The sequence below is a fragment of the Thalia democratica genome, chromosome 9, assembly GCF_965202585.1.
Source record: "Thalia democratica chromosome 9, ktThaDemo2.hap1.1, whole genome shotgun sequence".
NCBI lineage: Eukaryota > Metazoa > Chordata > Thaliacea > Salpida > Salpidae > Thalia > Thalia democratica.
In genome coordinates this window covers 8,280,861-8,294,752 of record NC_139173.1, presented here as the reverse complement: position 1 = coordinate 8,294,752, position 13,892 = coordinate 8,280,861, and the positions used below count along the sequence as shown (strand labels likewise).

The 13,892-nt window shown below is 31.2% G+C and overlaps 1 protein-coding gene across 5 annotated transcripts in view; it reads left to right on the top strand.

Annotated features, from left to right (window-relative positions):
* Positions 1 to 13,651, top strand: part of LOC145844722 (uncharacterized) — a 38,762-nt gene extending 25,111 nt beyond the window's left edge. For 3 of the 5 annotated variants that reach the window (XM_082952142.1, XM_082952141.1, XM_082952138.1), the window contains 20 exons: positions 1,211 to 1,352; positions 1,617 to 1,852; positions 2,391 to 2,552; positions 3,005 to 3,127; positions 4,445 to 4,661; positions 4,839 to 5,008; positions 5,154 to 5,288; positions 5,377 to 9,131; positions 9,343 to 9,517; positions 9,635 to 9,757; positions 9,817 to 9,873; positions 10,044 to 10,254; positions 10,809 to 11,059; positions 11,340 to 11,465; positions 11,526 to 11,608; positions 11,666 to 12,050; positions 12,293 to 12,385; positions 12,508 to 12,645; positions 12,803 to 12,958; positions 13,295 to 13,651. In XM_082952142.1, coding sequence (XP_082808268.1) covers positions 1,211 to 1,352; positions 1,617 to 1,852; positions 2,391 to 2,552; positions 3,005 to 3,127; positions 4,445 to 4,661; positions 4,839 to 5,008; positions 5,154 to 5,288; positions 5,377 to 9,131; positions 9,343 to 9,517; positions 9,635 to 9,757; positions 9,817 to 9,873; positions 10,044 to 10,254; positions 10,809 to 11,059; positions 11,340 to 11,465; positions 11,526 to 11,608; positions 11,666 to 12,050; positions 12,293 to 12,385; positions 12,508 to 12,645; positions 12,803 to 12,958; positions 13,295 to 13,348 — 6,792 coding nt within the window. In that variant the 3' untranslated portion in view covers positions 13,349 to 13,651. The remainder of the gene's footprint in view (positions 1 to 1,210; positions 1,353 to 1,616; positions 1,853 to 2,390; positions 2,553 to 3,004; positions 3,128 to 4,444; positions 4,662 to 4,838; positions 5,009 to 5,153; positions 5,289 to 5,376; positions 9,132 to 9,342; positions 9,518 to 9,634; positions 9,758 to 9,816; positions 9,874 to 10,043; positions 10,255 to 10,808; positions 11,060 to 11,339; positions 11,466 to 11,525; positions 11,609 to 11,665; positions 12,051 to 12,292; positions 12,386 to 12,507; positions 12,646 to 12,802; positions 12,959 to 13,294) is intronic. The other 2 variants (XM_082952140.1, XM_082952139.1) reach the window with 2 other exon arrangements.
* Positions 13,652 to 13,892: the final 241 nt, after the last annotated feature.

Here is a 13,892-nt window from a genome sequence, read left to right as displayed (position 1 = left end):
ATCTCATAAAAGCGGTATGCGACGTTAAGTTTACAGAAATATTGTTTACTTTTCATTCTACGATAAATCCGCGTACGGTTTAAAAGCTTAAGCTGCTGAATTGACTGTGTGTTCAGAACTTAATTGAGATTTTTACCTGCAATGTAGTCTTTTGTCTTGCTTCTGTGTTTTGTGAGAAAAATTTCACACTTGTAAAGATAAAATCAAAAACAAAAGTGCAAGGTCAATATTTGCTGAATTAAAATGTTTTTGATACTTGAAAAAAAACATCATTTTTGAAAGAAACTTCAAAATAAAATGTTCCATACAAGAGAAGCAAAGTTTACAAAATTTCAAGTTTTGGTATAGATTACGATAGATTATATATATACCTTATGTGATAATACAAAACCACGTAATTATAGCTTAGAATCTAAAAAAAAAGTACATACTTATTTTGTTTATACATTAAAAAACTTAGTGTAGAGTATTTATAAATAAACTTGTAAATTTTACATATTGAGTGAATGTTATTGTGTAAGTAAATATTTGTCTTTTAAGATACATTTGAACGTACATAAAAGTTGTTTCCGAAACTATTATACAAAATTTGATTTAAGAAATTAAACACTTACATACAAAATTTTGTTTGTAATTTTTGTTATTAACTCATTATTAGTATGTTTTTCTTTCAATGGTGTCAATATTTCTTTAACAAACAAATAAATGTGTAACATGCTAAGAAACTCTTATTTATCAAACTAACGATATTATTATAAATGTTTTATCTAATATAATATACACTAATGAAATATTTTACTTTAAATTTGGTGTTATACCAATTTAAGAATACAAAAGTATTCCTCTTATTAACAAAAATGTAAATTTTCAATTTAAGTTACATAAAAAAAAACGTTTGAAGCTGTCAATCAAGCATAAAATTACTACTAACATTTTAATAAAAGTTTAAGTACGTATTTTGAGTTAAAACACAGTAATAAATAATTTTTTACGGAAAAAAATATAAATTTGTTAATTTCTAAGTTAAGTTAAAGTGTACGACACAAGTATAGTATGCTTATCTCTGAAAACGTATTTATGTAAAAAATACTTAAATTAAATTTGAAAAATGTAAAGTGAAAACATACATATCTAAAAATTTCTAGTTGAAAAAAAAAAAACTAGTTTTGATAAATTTTTCTAATTGTGACAATATATCACAACAAAACAGAAATCAGTGCACTATGTAGAACCAACGAGAGAAGACACAAACGATGAAGACGAGTTCAGGAACTTCCATGCCCGTATATCAGCAAGTAACGCACAGAAGTACAAAAACGACCAAGGAGACGACACTACTGAAGATATTCATAGTGAGTTTTAAAAACCATGTTTTTAATTTTCTGTTAACAGTTCCTTAAACTTTAAAAACGTAAACAAATGTTTACGTTACTTTTTATCAAATACTTTTTTCAAGTTTGAGTTTATGGTATGTTAAACTTCAATAAAAATGTCAAAACTTAATTAAACAAAAATTTAAAAGTTAGTTTCAAAACTTTATTTAACAGTACTAAAAAAGTAGAAACCTTAACTTTTTTTAATAAAGTACAGTTTTATTCAAGTAATAAGGCGAGCAGATATTTCTTCAGATTCAAGAGCCTCTTCGCCGTCCTTCGAAGAAAAAGTGACGACGATCAAAAAAACCTTTGAAGCTCTCAGCAAGCAGGAAGCGCCGAGGAGGACTTCTTTCTTCAACGAAGACCCCTCAATGAAGGTCGCAAAGCCGGAAAACCCGGTGGAGATTATCGAGGAGCTGCCGGAGAAAATTTCCATCTTTGAAAGCGTCAGCCCTAATCTCGATGTAAAGCAGCAGGTAAAAAGTTTCTTTGTCATCGAGCGTCCTTTTGAGGTTAAAAGTAAAACTTTCTGACTTACGATTTTCAGTAGTTCAACTAATAGATTTCGTTTTGCTGATACAGCTAAACGACGTTTAAATTTAGTCAATTTTTTCGTTTTAGTTAAGTTAAAAACTTGATTTTGTAGTTGTTAAAACGTGTATTGTTTGATTTGATCTTTAAAATAACTTTTGTAGCTAGCTCGATTAGTTATTATCTTTATTGAACTTTGTCTTAGAAAAGATAGTTTTCATTTGACAAAATTTATTTAATTAAAAATGTGAAGCGTTGGTTTATTTAATATTTCTAACTTAGATTTGAAACATTTACAAATGTATTTATTTTTTTCTCCGCTTTGTTAACTCAAGACTATTTTCCTAATATTTTATATGCTTAAGCATACATACATTTTATTAAGAATACATTTTATTAGAAAAACATAGCACTTTGTTAACTTAAAAACTTGAAAGCTAGTTTTTACAATACTTAATAACTTAAAGAAACTATTAAAACTAGGCCGAGAGGATGTCTTCCTCTTCTTCTTCTTCATCTTCCAGCTCCTCTGGAGATGAGAAAGAATCGTTGGAGAGGGAAATCGGAGTGTTGAGGGGACAGGTGGCCTTGTTGGAAAGAAACAACAAACTATTCAGTGATAGGGAGAGAAATGAAATGAAACAGGTACGAAATTTTACATAAAGTTTAAAGTAAACAAAAATTAGTTCTCATTTTATAAACGTGTGCTAGAAAACTAAACATTAGTAAATTAGTTAAACTTACAAATCAAATTAGATTTTTTAGAGAATAAGTTTGGTGATAAAGTTGTTCAAATTAGTTATTTTTAAATAAAATTTTGCTTAAAATATAAAATATAAACGATTTTTGTTAACTAAAAAGCTTAGGTGCATAGTTTTTTTCTTACTAAGTAACAGCGATGTTTGAAAAATTCGAAAAAAAATTATTTGATATAAAAAAAAACTAGTTTATATAAACAAAATCTTCAGTTTAAATCTAATAGCACAGTAATGCTGAAACGTTTGAAAACTATTTTTTTGTAGACCTAAAAAGTTATTGGTATGTTTTATATACTAAACGTATAAAACATGTTAGACTAGTTTATTTGAATTTATAAGGATATCGAGCTTGCAAACAAAAAGATCAAGAACTACCAGGCACAGTTGAAAGCATTGAAAGAAAATTTAGACTCTGAAGAAGTTGACACTTTAAAGTTTAAAATTTTTGATCTTGAAAACCAAGTGAGTTTATTTTTTTGATGCAAGGTTAAAGTAAAAATTGGTTTTTTTTTAATAGCTTTTGTAGTAATAAATTTCATGAAGCAAAAACTTAACTGTTTGATTATAGTTAATTTACGATCTCATCCTTATTAAAGTTTTTTATGTGTTATTGCACTCATAAACGTTTATAAATATGTCTTAGAATTATTATTTTAAAGTAAGAAATAGAAAAAATGTTTTGTATAAATTTTATTATAGAACCAAAACACTGTAAAAGATGAACAATGATATATTTTTATTTAAAAAAGTATTTAATTCGGCAGTATTTTTTAATAAAAAACAATTATTGTGTTTTTTAATTTTATTTTATAAATAAATTTATTATATACAATATCTTTAAGACTTTTTAACAAGTTTGTTAGAATCTCGGAGAGTTAAAAATATATTTTTGTTGAAACCTTTTTAGTATTTTTTATTTAAACTTTAAAATTTTTCTTAGTTTATAACATTTGGTTATACTAATAAAAGTTTTACTATTGAATTTTACTATTGTTTTTATTTTTTCACTATTATTTAATTGAGTTTTTTTATAAACTAGCTTTATTCCTTATTTAGAGTTTAGACCTAGAACTTGTTTTGCTATAAAATATAATTATAAATGTAAATTATAATTATTTTTTGTGATTATTATGAGATAAATGTTATTAGGACGGTACTAAAAAAATTCAATTGTTTGAACACATTCTTGCTAATATAACCAACAACAGTTAATTTATATATTTTATGGTTTTTCAATGTAAAAAAAATCAAGTATTAAATTTTTTTAGTTAGTGTTTTTGTATAGTATAAATTAGTTGTTAGTTTGTCATATATAAAAAAAATCTTATGAATTTGAAACTTATGTTTTTAGTACTTACTTTAAATTTTTTTAAACAAAAGCATTATTACGTATATACAATTATTACATTAGTTTTAAAATGTGTTTTCAACAAGCTTTATTACATATATGATATTGACAGTGTAAATAAACTTTCTAAAACTTTGTGCTTTATAACTAGTAGTTTTTAAAGAAATACAACTTAATAAAATTTTCAACTTATTATGGCTTAAATTGTAGCAAGCATGTCTAAAACTATTTGATCTTGATCATAACCTTATTAATAAACCAATGATATCTAATTCTTTGTAAACGCAACTTTTAGAACAAATTTATTTTCTGAACTAATTGTTGAACAAATATTTTCTTAATTGAAAATTTGTTAAAAAATTTAATGTTTAGTTAGTCTCATGTTCAACTAGTTATCTAAAAAATTATTAGTCAAGCATTTTGATGCACAGATACAAGAGCTGACAGATAAACTTAAGCAAACGGAGGATGCTCTCGACGAAGCGAAGACGCAGATAAAGGAGACGAGATCGAAAGTCGTGGAAGAGGAAAGCAGCAGTGAAGATGAAAAAGAGTCCAAGACTCAAAAGTACCAGAGACTTTTGGAGCTCGAAGAGGAAGCTGAACTGCTGAGCAAGAAGCTGGAACAGAAAGAAGTTGCTATGAAAAGTTTGTAATAATAAAAACGTTATTTGAAAAAAATAACAGTTGTAAAAAGTACAATTTTAGTTTCAAATTTTAGACAACTATGCAAATGTAAAATTACATTTCAAAACAGTTTCAACTATTTGCGATTTTGCAATTAATATATAAAACAAAAATGTTATTCTAAATTTATGTTTTAAGATCGTGACTTGAAAATAAACGAGCTGCAAGCACAACTCGAAGACCTGACACAACAACATGCAAGAGAAACAAAAGTTGTTGCAAGAAACAACAGTTTGAAGTTGAGAAATTTGGAAGCTGAAAAGGAACAAATGGAAGAATCAGTAAACAAATATAGAGAAAAAGTGAAGGTGATACTATTACATTTGTAAAACAAAGTGGTTTTCTATCGATTTTTTTCTAAATTTTATTTTACTATTAAATATTCACGAATAAACCTAAAAAATAAAAAAGAAACGAGCTCTATACAACTTTAGTAGAGTTTTAAATTTTTAGATCAACAAAAACTTGTTGAGGGAAAAAGACAACATGGTTGATAAGCACGAAAACGAAATTGAAAAAATAAAGAAAGCAGTTGAACGGAAAGACAGAGACATACGAAATTTAAAGGACGAAATCGCATCCTTGAAAGTTTGTTTTTAAACTAAAAATATGATTTAGAGTAAACAATTAAACAATCTATATTTACTTATATACAAAAAACTTCTTATTATTTTAGAGAGAAAACGCAAATTTAAAGTCGAGGATTGAAAAGTTGAAAGAAGCTCTGGCCAACTCGGCTAACATTGAGCCTGTTATAACAACTTCTTTTCTCCCAAGCTTCTCCCGATCCTCCTCAACTTCATCCTCATCATCGTCATCCCAGTCTTCAGCGTCACGTGACAAACATTCATCGCCCGTTTCTCCTGTCACAAAACCTGCGACAGAGAGTCTGGTCGCTTCGTTCAGCGACGCGGCGCACTTTTCTCCCGTCAGAAGTTCCTCCGCGAGGGGGCGATCGCGAACATCCAGCTTCAAGTACGACTCTCTGCCCACCGATGACGTCACAGTGGGTAAATTACGCGGGAACATTCAGGAGGCGAGATTGGCGGTTGACGAGATGGGGAATTTATTGACCCCATCGTCGTCGCCGCCAAGAAAAAAATCCCCGCTTCTGACAAGACGAGCCGAAGAAAGGTTTGCTCATCCAAAAGAAAAAAGCCCCGAAACCGGGAAGAGGCCACAGTCCAAGTGGAGGACGCAGAAGGAAAAGGACATGATCAGGAGAATGAACTGGGTCGAGAAAGAAAAAGCTTCCGAGTCGAGTTCCTCCTCGAGTTCCGAAAGTTCCGGTGAAAATAACAAATCGAAGGCTCGCGGGAGAAAATCCAAAAGGAGCCCGAAGCAAGCGAAGAAAGCTTACAACGTCGATCAAGCGCCGAAGCCTTCCGAGTTTTCTCCTGAGCGAGCCAGCAAGTCAACAAAGAACAAGGAAAGAAGCGCCGGTGACAAACTCAATGCGAACAAAAGGAAGAGGTTCGATTTGTCGCCGAGGCGGCAGACCAGCAAAACGATGAGCGATTTGTACGGGAGCCAGGCTGAACTTTTAAATTTTCCGGAAAAATTTGGCATGAGGAGCAGAGACGGAAGCACTTCGAGTTCTTCTACAAGCTCTTCTGATGAGAGTCTTGAAAAAACAGAAGCTGATGGTTCGAATCAATTTAAAAACGATCAACGGTCACAAGGCAGCAAGTCCTCAAAGAAGTCTTCAAGCTCATTTGACGAGAACCTTGAAAGTCCAGAAAAAAGAAAAGCTAATGTTTTAAAGCAAGGCAAAGAAAAACGGTTGCAAGACAAAAAGATCATGAAAAAATTTGGAGTAAAAGAAACAAGTAAACCAGTGACAGATGAAAGTTCACCAAGCTGCAGCGATGTCAAAGAATCAATCAAAAATAATGAAGTAGCTGTAAAAGTAAAACCTAAATTAACAAACAATGACAAAGGTAAAAGCAGTGTTCGAAAACAAAGATCATGCACGAGTTCCTCATCTGATTCTAAATGTTCAAGTAAAAACCTGAAACTTGAAGTTTCACCGAGCAACTTGACTCATATACCAAACAAAGTAGACCCATTCGAACTTGATCAATCTGACGATAAATTGAATATTGACGAAAATGTTTCGCGAGGAAGCAATTTGGTCGTGATGAGTGTTGACAACAAAACTTCATCCAGCGACTCTAGTGAAGACGAAAAACTAGAGCGGCCAAAACCGGCTCCAAGGTCGGCTAAAAATTCTAAAAAGTTTTTCGATGGTGAAACGGTATACAGTTCAAACATTCCAAATATTCAAATGCAAAACGCTACCTTATCCGACAGCTCGAGTTCTACTTCCGACTCTGGTGATTCGAACTTTGAACTGAATATAGCAAAAAATAAAAGTAGTAAAAGCAGTAGTTCTTCAAAAACATCTGTTACAGAAAGTCCAGTATTTAATCTTAAAAATCCTAAAATTAAGAAAGACATTAAAGATGTTGATTCAGATATCAGCTATACATCAAAGGAAGTTAGTTTAGAAGAAAAAATACATTTAGAACCGGACTTAAATTTAGAAAAGGAATTAATGCCGGAAATTGAAGAGAAAATCTTAAAAACTCCAAAAAATGCTTCAAACTCTCGAAAATCAAAAAAAGATAAAAAACAAATAATGTCTAACACGAAAGATATAAATAAGAACAGCCCCAGTACTTCTACTAGTTCAAGTGCTGATGAAGAAAAGAAAAATATTTCACCTAAAATTCAAAAAGTAAGAAGACAAAAGAACTCGTTTGAAGAAAGTGACCGTAAGTCATCACATTCAAAAATACCTAACAAAATATTGGAGGAATTAAGTTTGCCAAAAGTAGAACCGAAACAAGAGTTTGAAAATTACAGTGAAAGTGAAACTAGTAGCTCCGACTCTAACACAGAAAATAAAGACCAAACAATAAATAAGTTACCTGTGAAACCTTATGAAAACAACACAGAACAAAAAAATAAACACGTACCAAGAAATAATAACAAGAGTAATAAAAGTAAAATACAGAAAAGGTCTTTCCCATCATCTACTAATTCAAGCGAAGTAGAAGAACCTTCTGATAAGAATGACGCTGAAGACAGTAGCAGCGAAGCAAAACAAGCATGTAAAAGTCAAAGTTACGGTGAGAGTAGTAGTTCCGATGAAAGCACGAAATCAGATGCGGTCAAACCCAGCAAAGTTGTTGACATTCCAACTCAGTTTTATTCCGACTCAAGCGCATCACTTAGCGGAGAAAAACCAACATCTACACCTCTGAACACTTCTCAAAGTGAAACTGAAAAAAGTCCAACCTTTCAAAAGGTTGACAATCATCCAGCTGAAAAGCTAAAGAGCCATTTGAGGCAGCTCGGCAAAAAGCTATCAGCAGAATCAAATAAAAGCAAAAACGATCCAGCAAAAATGAAAGACACATTAAACAGTAGTTTAGACGAAAGTATAAAAACAAAACCGACTAACAAAAAGCAAAAAAAAATATTAAAAGCATTATCAAAAGAATCTAGTATGAATAAAAGTTCTTCAAAGAGTTTTTCAGAAGACGAAAGTACGAATCCAGAGAATAATAAAAATAAAATAAAAGACTTTTCAAAAGAAAAGAAGCCATCAAAAATTAAACCTAAGAAAAATCGTGCAACAAACAAAAAACTTCACGATAATTCGAAAAATCACTCCTCAAGTTCTTCTGAAAACTCAGAAAGCGACTCAAGTGATGAAAAAGAAGACGTGAAAGAATCGAAAAAGCACAAAAACATTCGAAAAAATTCCAACACTTCAAATTCAGACCAACAAACACGTTCTAGTTCTAACTCAGCAAAATCTAAATCTTACCCAAAAAAAGAAAATGGTCCTGTAAAAAACAGCAAAAAAAGAAGAACAAAAGAACCGCAAAACAATTCTGACTCTTCGATTAACAAAACTCGACCGTTATTGTCTTCGTCATCATTTGAACAAAAAAATGATTCTGACACAGTAAACAAAGACAAAAGAACAAATAAAAGATCTGCAAAGCCTTTGAATAACAACACATTAGATAACACTGAAAATCCACTGAGAAATCATAACAAGAAGAATAAAAACAAAGCGAAGAAACATTCATCCTCGTCAGACTCATCTAAATCAAGTGAAGTAGAAAACAAGAACGAGATCAGCAACGAAGTAATCAAACCGGTGATCGCGCAGCCGCAAAACCAGGAAAACAAAATGAACTTGTCTCTGGAGGACCTGAAGGACCTCCTGAACCAGTCGCTCCTTCCCGACGACCGACCGTCACTGATAAGCGAGGTGACGAAGGCGAGGGCGGAAGCGAAGAAGTGGTTCGACGAGGTGACCAAGTCGGACAGGGACAAGAGGGAGATGGGGAGGAGGATGCTGGACCTCGAACACGAGGTGGAAGAACTGAAGAGGGACAACAAGAGAAAGAGGTAAAAGTTTTGTTGCTTGTACAACTATGTGTACTTAGTTTACTAAAACTTATATGTTCTAAAAACGTAGTTTATGATTTTAATTTTTTTTTTAACGTCATATAAAGCCATAAAAACCTGAGTTTTAAACCTGAATCAATAAAAACTAGTACATACTTGTTTTATCTGTTTCAAGCTACCATACAAAAGCTTTATTTTTATTTGTTTGCAGTCGGGAGAGCAAGCGCATGGAGCGACAAAACAGCCTACAAAGCTACGACATCGACAATTTAACTGACATCTCAGAAGCGACCAGCAGAAAGTTTGAAGAAGAAAAAGACCGGAACGCTCTGCTGAAAGCTCATTTGGACGACATTAAGAAAAGAGACAATAAACTAGCTAAAAAAGTAATTAAAGCTATTTTTAAATTAAATTCAACCATCTTGTTTGTTTTAACTAAGATTTTTATGAGTACAACAAAAAACAAGTTTTTTTACGAGTTTTGATTTTTTAACAATTAATAGGCAGCTAAAATGAAAAAGAAGAAGTCGTCAAACAATGGTAAAAACAATAAAAGTTTGAACACTACGTCTGGTAGCAACGCAATTGGCGATATCAGCGACAGTTTTGAGTATATAGCAAACAACGTGAGTTAATATAAAGTGAACTACTTTGTATCTGTATCAACACGTTTGTTTTGTTTCAGTTTGCCAACTTGGTTCTGAAGAAACACCAGGCTGAAAGTAAACTTGCACCCCAACAGGTATAATTGAAATATTACCTACCTTAAAGTACTTTTTTTCTAACGAAAGAGAAATAAATTACAGAAGATAATTTCTTTGTTGAATAGGTTGTAAACTTCTTAAAACTCAACTGTTGCTTAACAAATTACTTTTTTTTATGTTTTGATATTCTTTAATTTCATTCATCAAGGCAAAAGTTTCGCAACTGAAAAGAAAATGCGCCGAAAGAGACGTTCTGCTGTCCAAAATGATGCTGAAACTGAAGAAGAAAGAAAAACTTACGTCATCAAAAGGCAGTGTGACATCATCTAATAAAACTGAATATCTAATGAAGAAAGGAGAAAAAATAATGAAAGAAGAAAAGGACAGCGATTCTAGTATTCCAGATGCCATTACTAATGGTCAGTGACGTTTTTATTCATATTAGGACTAATTCCTAAAAAGTGGTTCTTTTAATTAACACATTTAAGGAAACTAAAAAGTAGTAATTAAACTAAAAAATACTTGAAACAATTCAATCAAAAAATAAAAAAGTTTGAATTTTAATACAGTTCAATCTATAAAAAACGCTTTAGTAAAAACTTCATTATAAGTTAATCCAGCGTTTTAAATTAGTTAATCGAGCGTTTAGCGTTTCAAAATTTGATACAAATTAGAACGATGTTATCTTAAAATATCCAAAAACCTTTATATTGAAGTAAATTGTAAATGCAAAACCTTAAAGTCACATTATACGTAATTGAATATAATCTTCTCGTAATTCTGTATTAAATTCTAGAACATGTTAAATTATAGAGAGGTATATTAAAAAAGTTTAAATATTTTTTTAATTAATTAAAACTATTATTTCAACTAATATTTATTTCTTAATATTTATTCACTTATCAAAACTAATTTAACCAAATGCAGTTTACGCATAAAACTAGAATGATACTGTCAAATAAAAACTCAACAGGATTTTATTCGCCAAAACGACCGAGCCCGACTTTGATGAAAGCTCTTAACAAGTCGGCTTTGCATATCAACGATAAACACCCGACCAAGCACAAAATGTTCGTTGCTAAGCAAGACTTTTCTCCTGCGCGTCAAAACCGGAAACATGACGTCACTACCGGAAGTGATTACGAGTTTCTCCCGTATCTGCCTTTGAAAGCTGGGGAAACTCTGGTCGGAATCGGAAATCCGGAGAAAAAAGAAGACGGAAAAGTTAGCTGTTCTTTTTTTAATTTTTAAAGCTTTTTTTTTTAAATGTCACGAACGTCACGACAATATGAATTGATCACAAACATATAAAATTACTAGATAAACTAAAGCTTATCTTTGAAAAAGAAACAGTAAAACAAAATACTTGTGATCAAATTACTGTTATGTATTACATAATACAACACTGTTTCATTTAAGTAATTTACATTTCTATGAACTTTTACATATTACAACCAAAGAACAACTACAGAACTCAATAAATTTATTGAAATTTAATTTAAAGATGTACCAGCTGGCAGAAGTTAGAGGCGAGATAGGACTTGTGCCTGCATCCCACATAATAGCAGGGGAGCACGTCAATGGAATGAAGGAGTTTCTCAGAGAAAAACCGGAAAAAACCGACAAGCAGGTGAAACAAAAATTGTATTTTAATAAGCCAAAGAACAAAACAAACTTTCTTTTTTTTCAGAAGAAATCGGGGGAAGAGAAGGTGGTCGACTTGTACAAATCTTTGGAAGAAGTTCGATCAAAACTAAATGAAGGACTTAACAAGTAGTTTAGAAAATAATGATTATTAAAATAAATCATTAAAAAACTAATAATTTTCAGATCAATCACGGAAAACTTGGTCACTACGGAAAAGAGGCCCAAGAGGTCACGCAGCGCGGGAAGAACGACCATCATCAGCGGAAGCTCTAATATTTTTACCGCCAGGAGGAGCTCTTCGTCTTCTGTAACGAGAAACGGCCTGTCACGTGACATGCACACCAGCACTCCCCTTCCCGGCAATTCTCCCGACATGTCACGTGATCGAAAAAAAAATCGTGGCTCGAAAACCAAGCCTCGCTCGTCGAGTGTGGAAGTGAAAAAGAAAAGTAGGAGAAGTGATTCTCAAAATAGGGGAAAACCCGAACCGCCAACTTGCTTAGTAATCGAAAGGTCGATGGGGCGAGGAACGCTGAAGTTGAGGTGGCTCCCTCCCCGCATGGACTTGGTCAGTTTTATAAAGCTTTGAATAAACTGCGGTAAAATCAAAACACTTGCTTTGATTAAAAAGTCCAAAAAAAATTATATCGAAAAAAAACACAAGAACTATTATTTAAACTTGAATAGTTTAATCAATTTTTTAAATACAAAAACTAATTACTGAAAAAGTACTGAAAACTAATTTTATAATGCTAAACAGTATAATCAATTCAATTAAATAGTCGTTCACTTTATATAATTTCACAACAGATGTCTCGGAGTAACGGCCAGTCGATAATCGGTTACGAGGTTCGACTGAACGGCGTCAGGTTTTCTCAGGTTTCCGGGGCCAACGTCGGACAGGTGTTTTATTGTATTTAATATTTGTTTGTATTTTTTTGTTTTGTAGACACATTAAATTATATAAAAACTTTTTAACGTCATATTTACACAAACACGAGTTAATTTTATAAAATACTTCAAAGGCCATCGTTCAAAACGTGGACTTGAGCAAAGACATGGTGATTGACGTTTGCAGTATCGGTGCCAATGGAAGCACTTCGAAACCGGCTGAAGTAAAAAGAAAAGCTAACAAAGACAATCGAAACGTTTCGGACAAAAATGTAAGATGAATTTTATTGTTCACATTAAAAGTATAAGCTAAATTTATAATTTTTTAGTTGTTAGTTAGGACATTTTAAAAGCTAACACAGCAGTGACGCTTTTAATTTCGTATTTACTAATTACCAAAAAACTTTATTTTTCTTTTTTTTTTGTTAGGAAAAGATAAAAAAGAAGAAAGCAACAGTTTTGTATGATTACAATCCCCGAGAAGACAGTCCTTACAACGATCCTGATAAGGAGATCCATCTTGTACAAGGACAAGTCGTTTCAATTGTTCGTTCAGAAAGATCTGACGGTTTCTGCAAAGTCAAGGTAATTTTAAATTTAAAAAAAATTAACATGTTCCGAAGTTTAAAGTAAAATTTAAGACTGTTTGGCTTGGAAATATTTGTTGCTTAATGTTAAAGTATTGTAGCAAGATAGTTTTCATAACAGAAATCTTTATACAACTTTTGTTTATACCTACCTTAAGTTTTGCTAATTTTTTTTAAATACTTTTTATTTGAAATATATATTTCTAAATAATATAATATGATTGTTTTCTGTCAGGAAATATAGATATAACTAATTTTAAAGTTTTAACTTTATTTGCTTTTAATGTATATAGTTTGTTAAAATCAATTGAAAACGCATTATAAAAATTTTCAGACCGGCCAAAACTCAGGGTGGGTGCCTTCATCATTTTTAGTTGAAACTAATTGAGCTTGTAATGATGATTCCGAAAATCTACCACTGCACAAGTTTATAACGTATTTGTAGCTTTATATTTATTTCGCGCGTTCTTACCAAAAATAACTTGTAAATCTTGCTTTTACTTTTTTGTATTTGTTTAATGTGCAGTATAATGCAGTGTTTTTTTTTTCACCGCTTATTACGTCAAACTTTTAGATAATCTATCACTAAACTTTTTGTTTTTACGATACACTTAATTCTTTTTTAACTAAATACGAACTTTAAGAGTTTTTGCACTCTACTTTCTGAACTCAAAATTACTTTTATACTCAAGTAAGCAAAAATAAGTAAAACTTGATTTCAAGACTAAGGTGTTTTTATTGTAAAAGTTTTAAGTTTGATGGAATAAAAATATTACTGAAAATTGAGGGTTTGTTGTATCAGGAAATATGTATTGTTTTACTATTAAAAAAAAATATATTTAAGTAAACAAAAAAATCAAAATTATTGTATATTTAGTAGTACACTCGGTATGTTAATGTTTATAATTTTAGTTTTTTCCTAACACTAATAT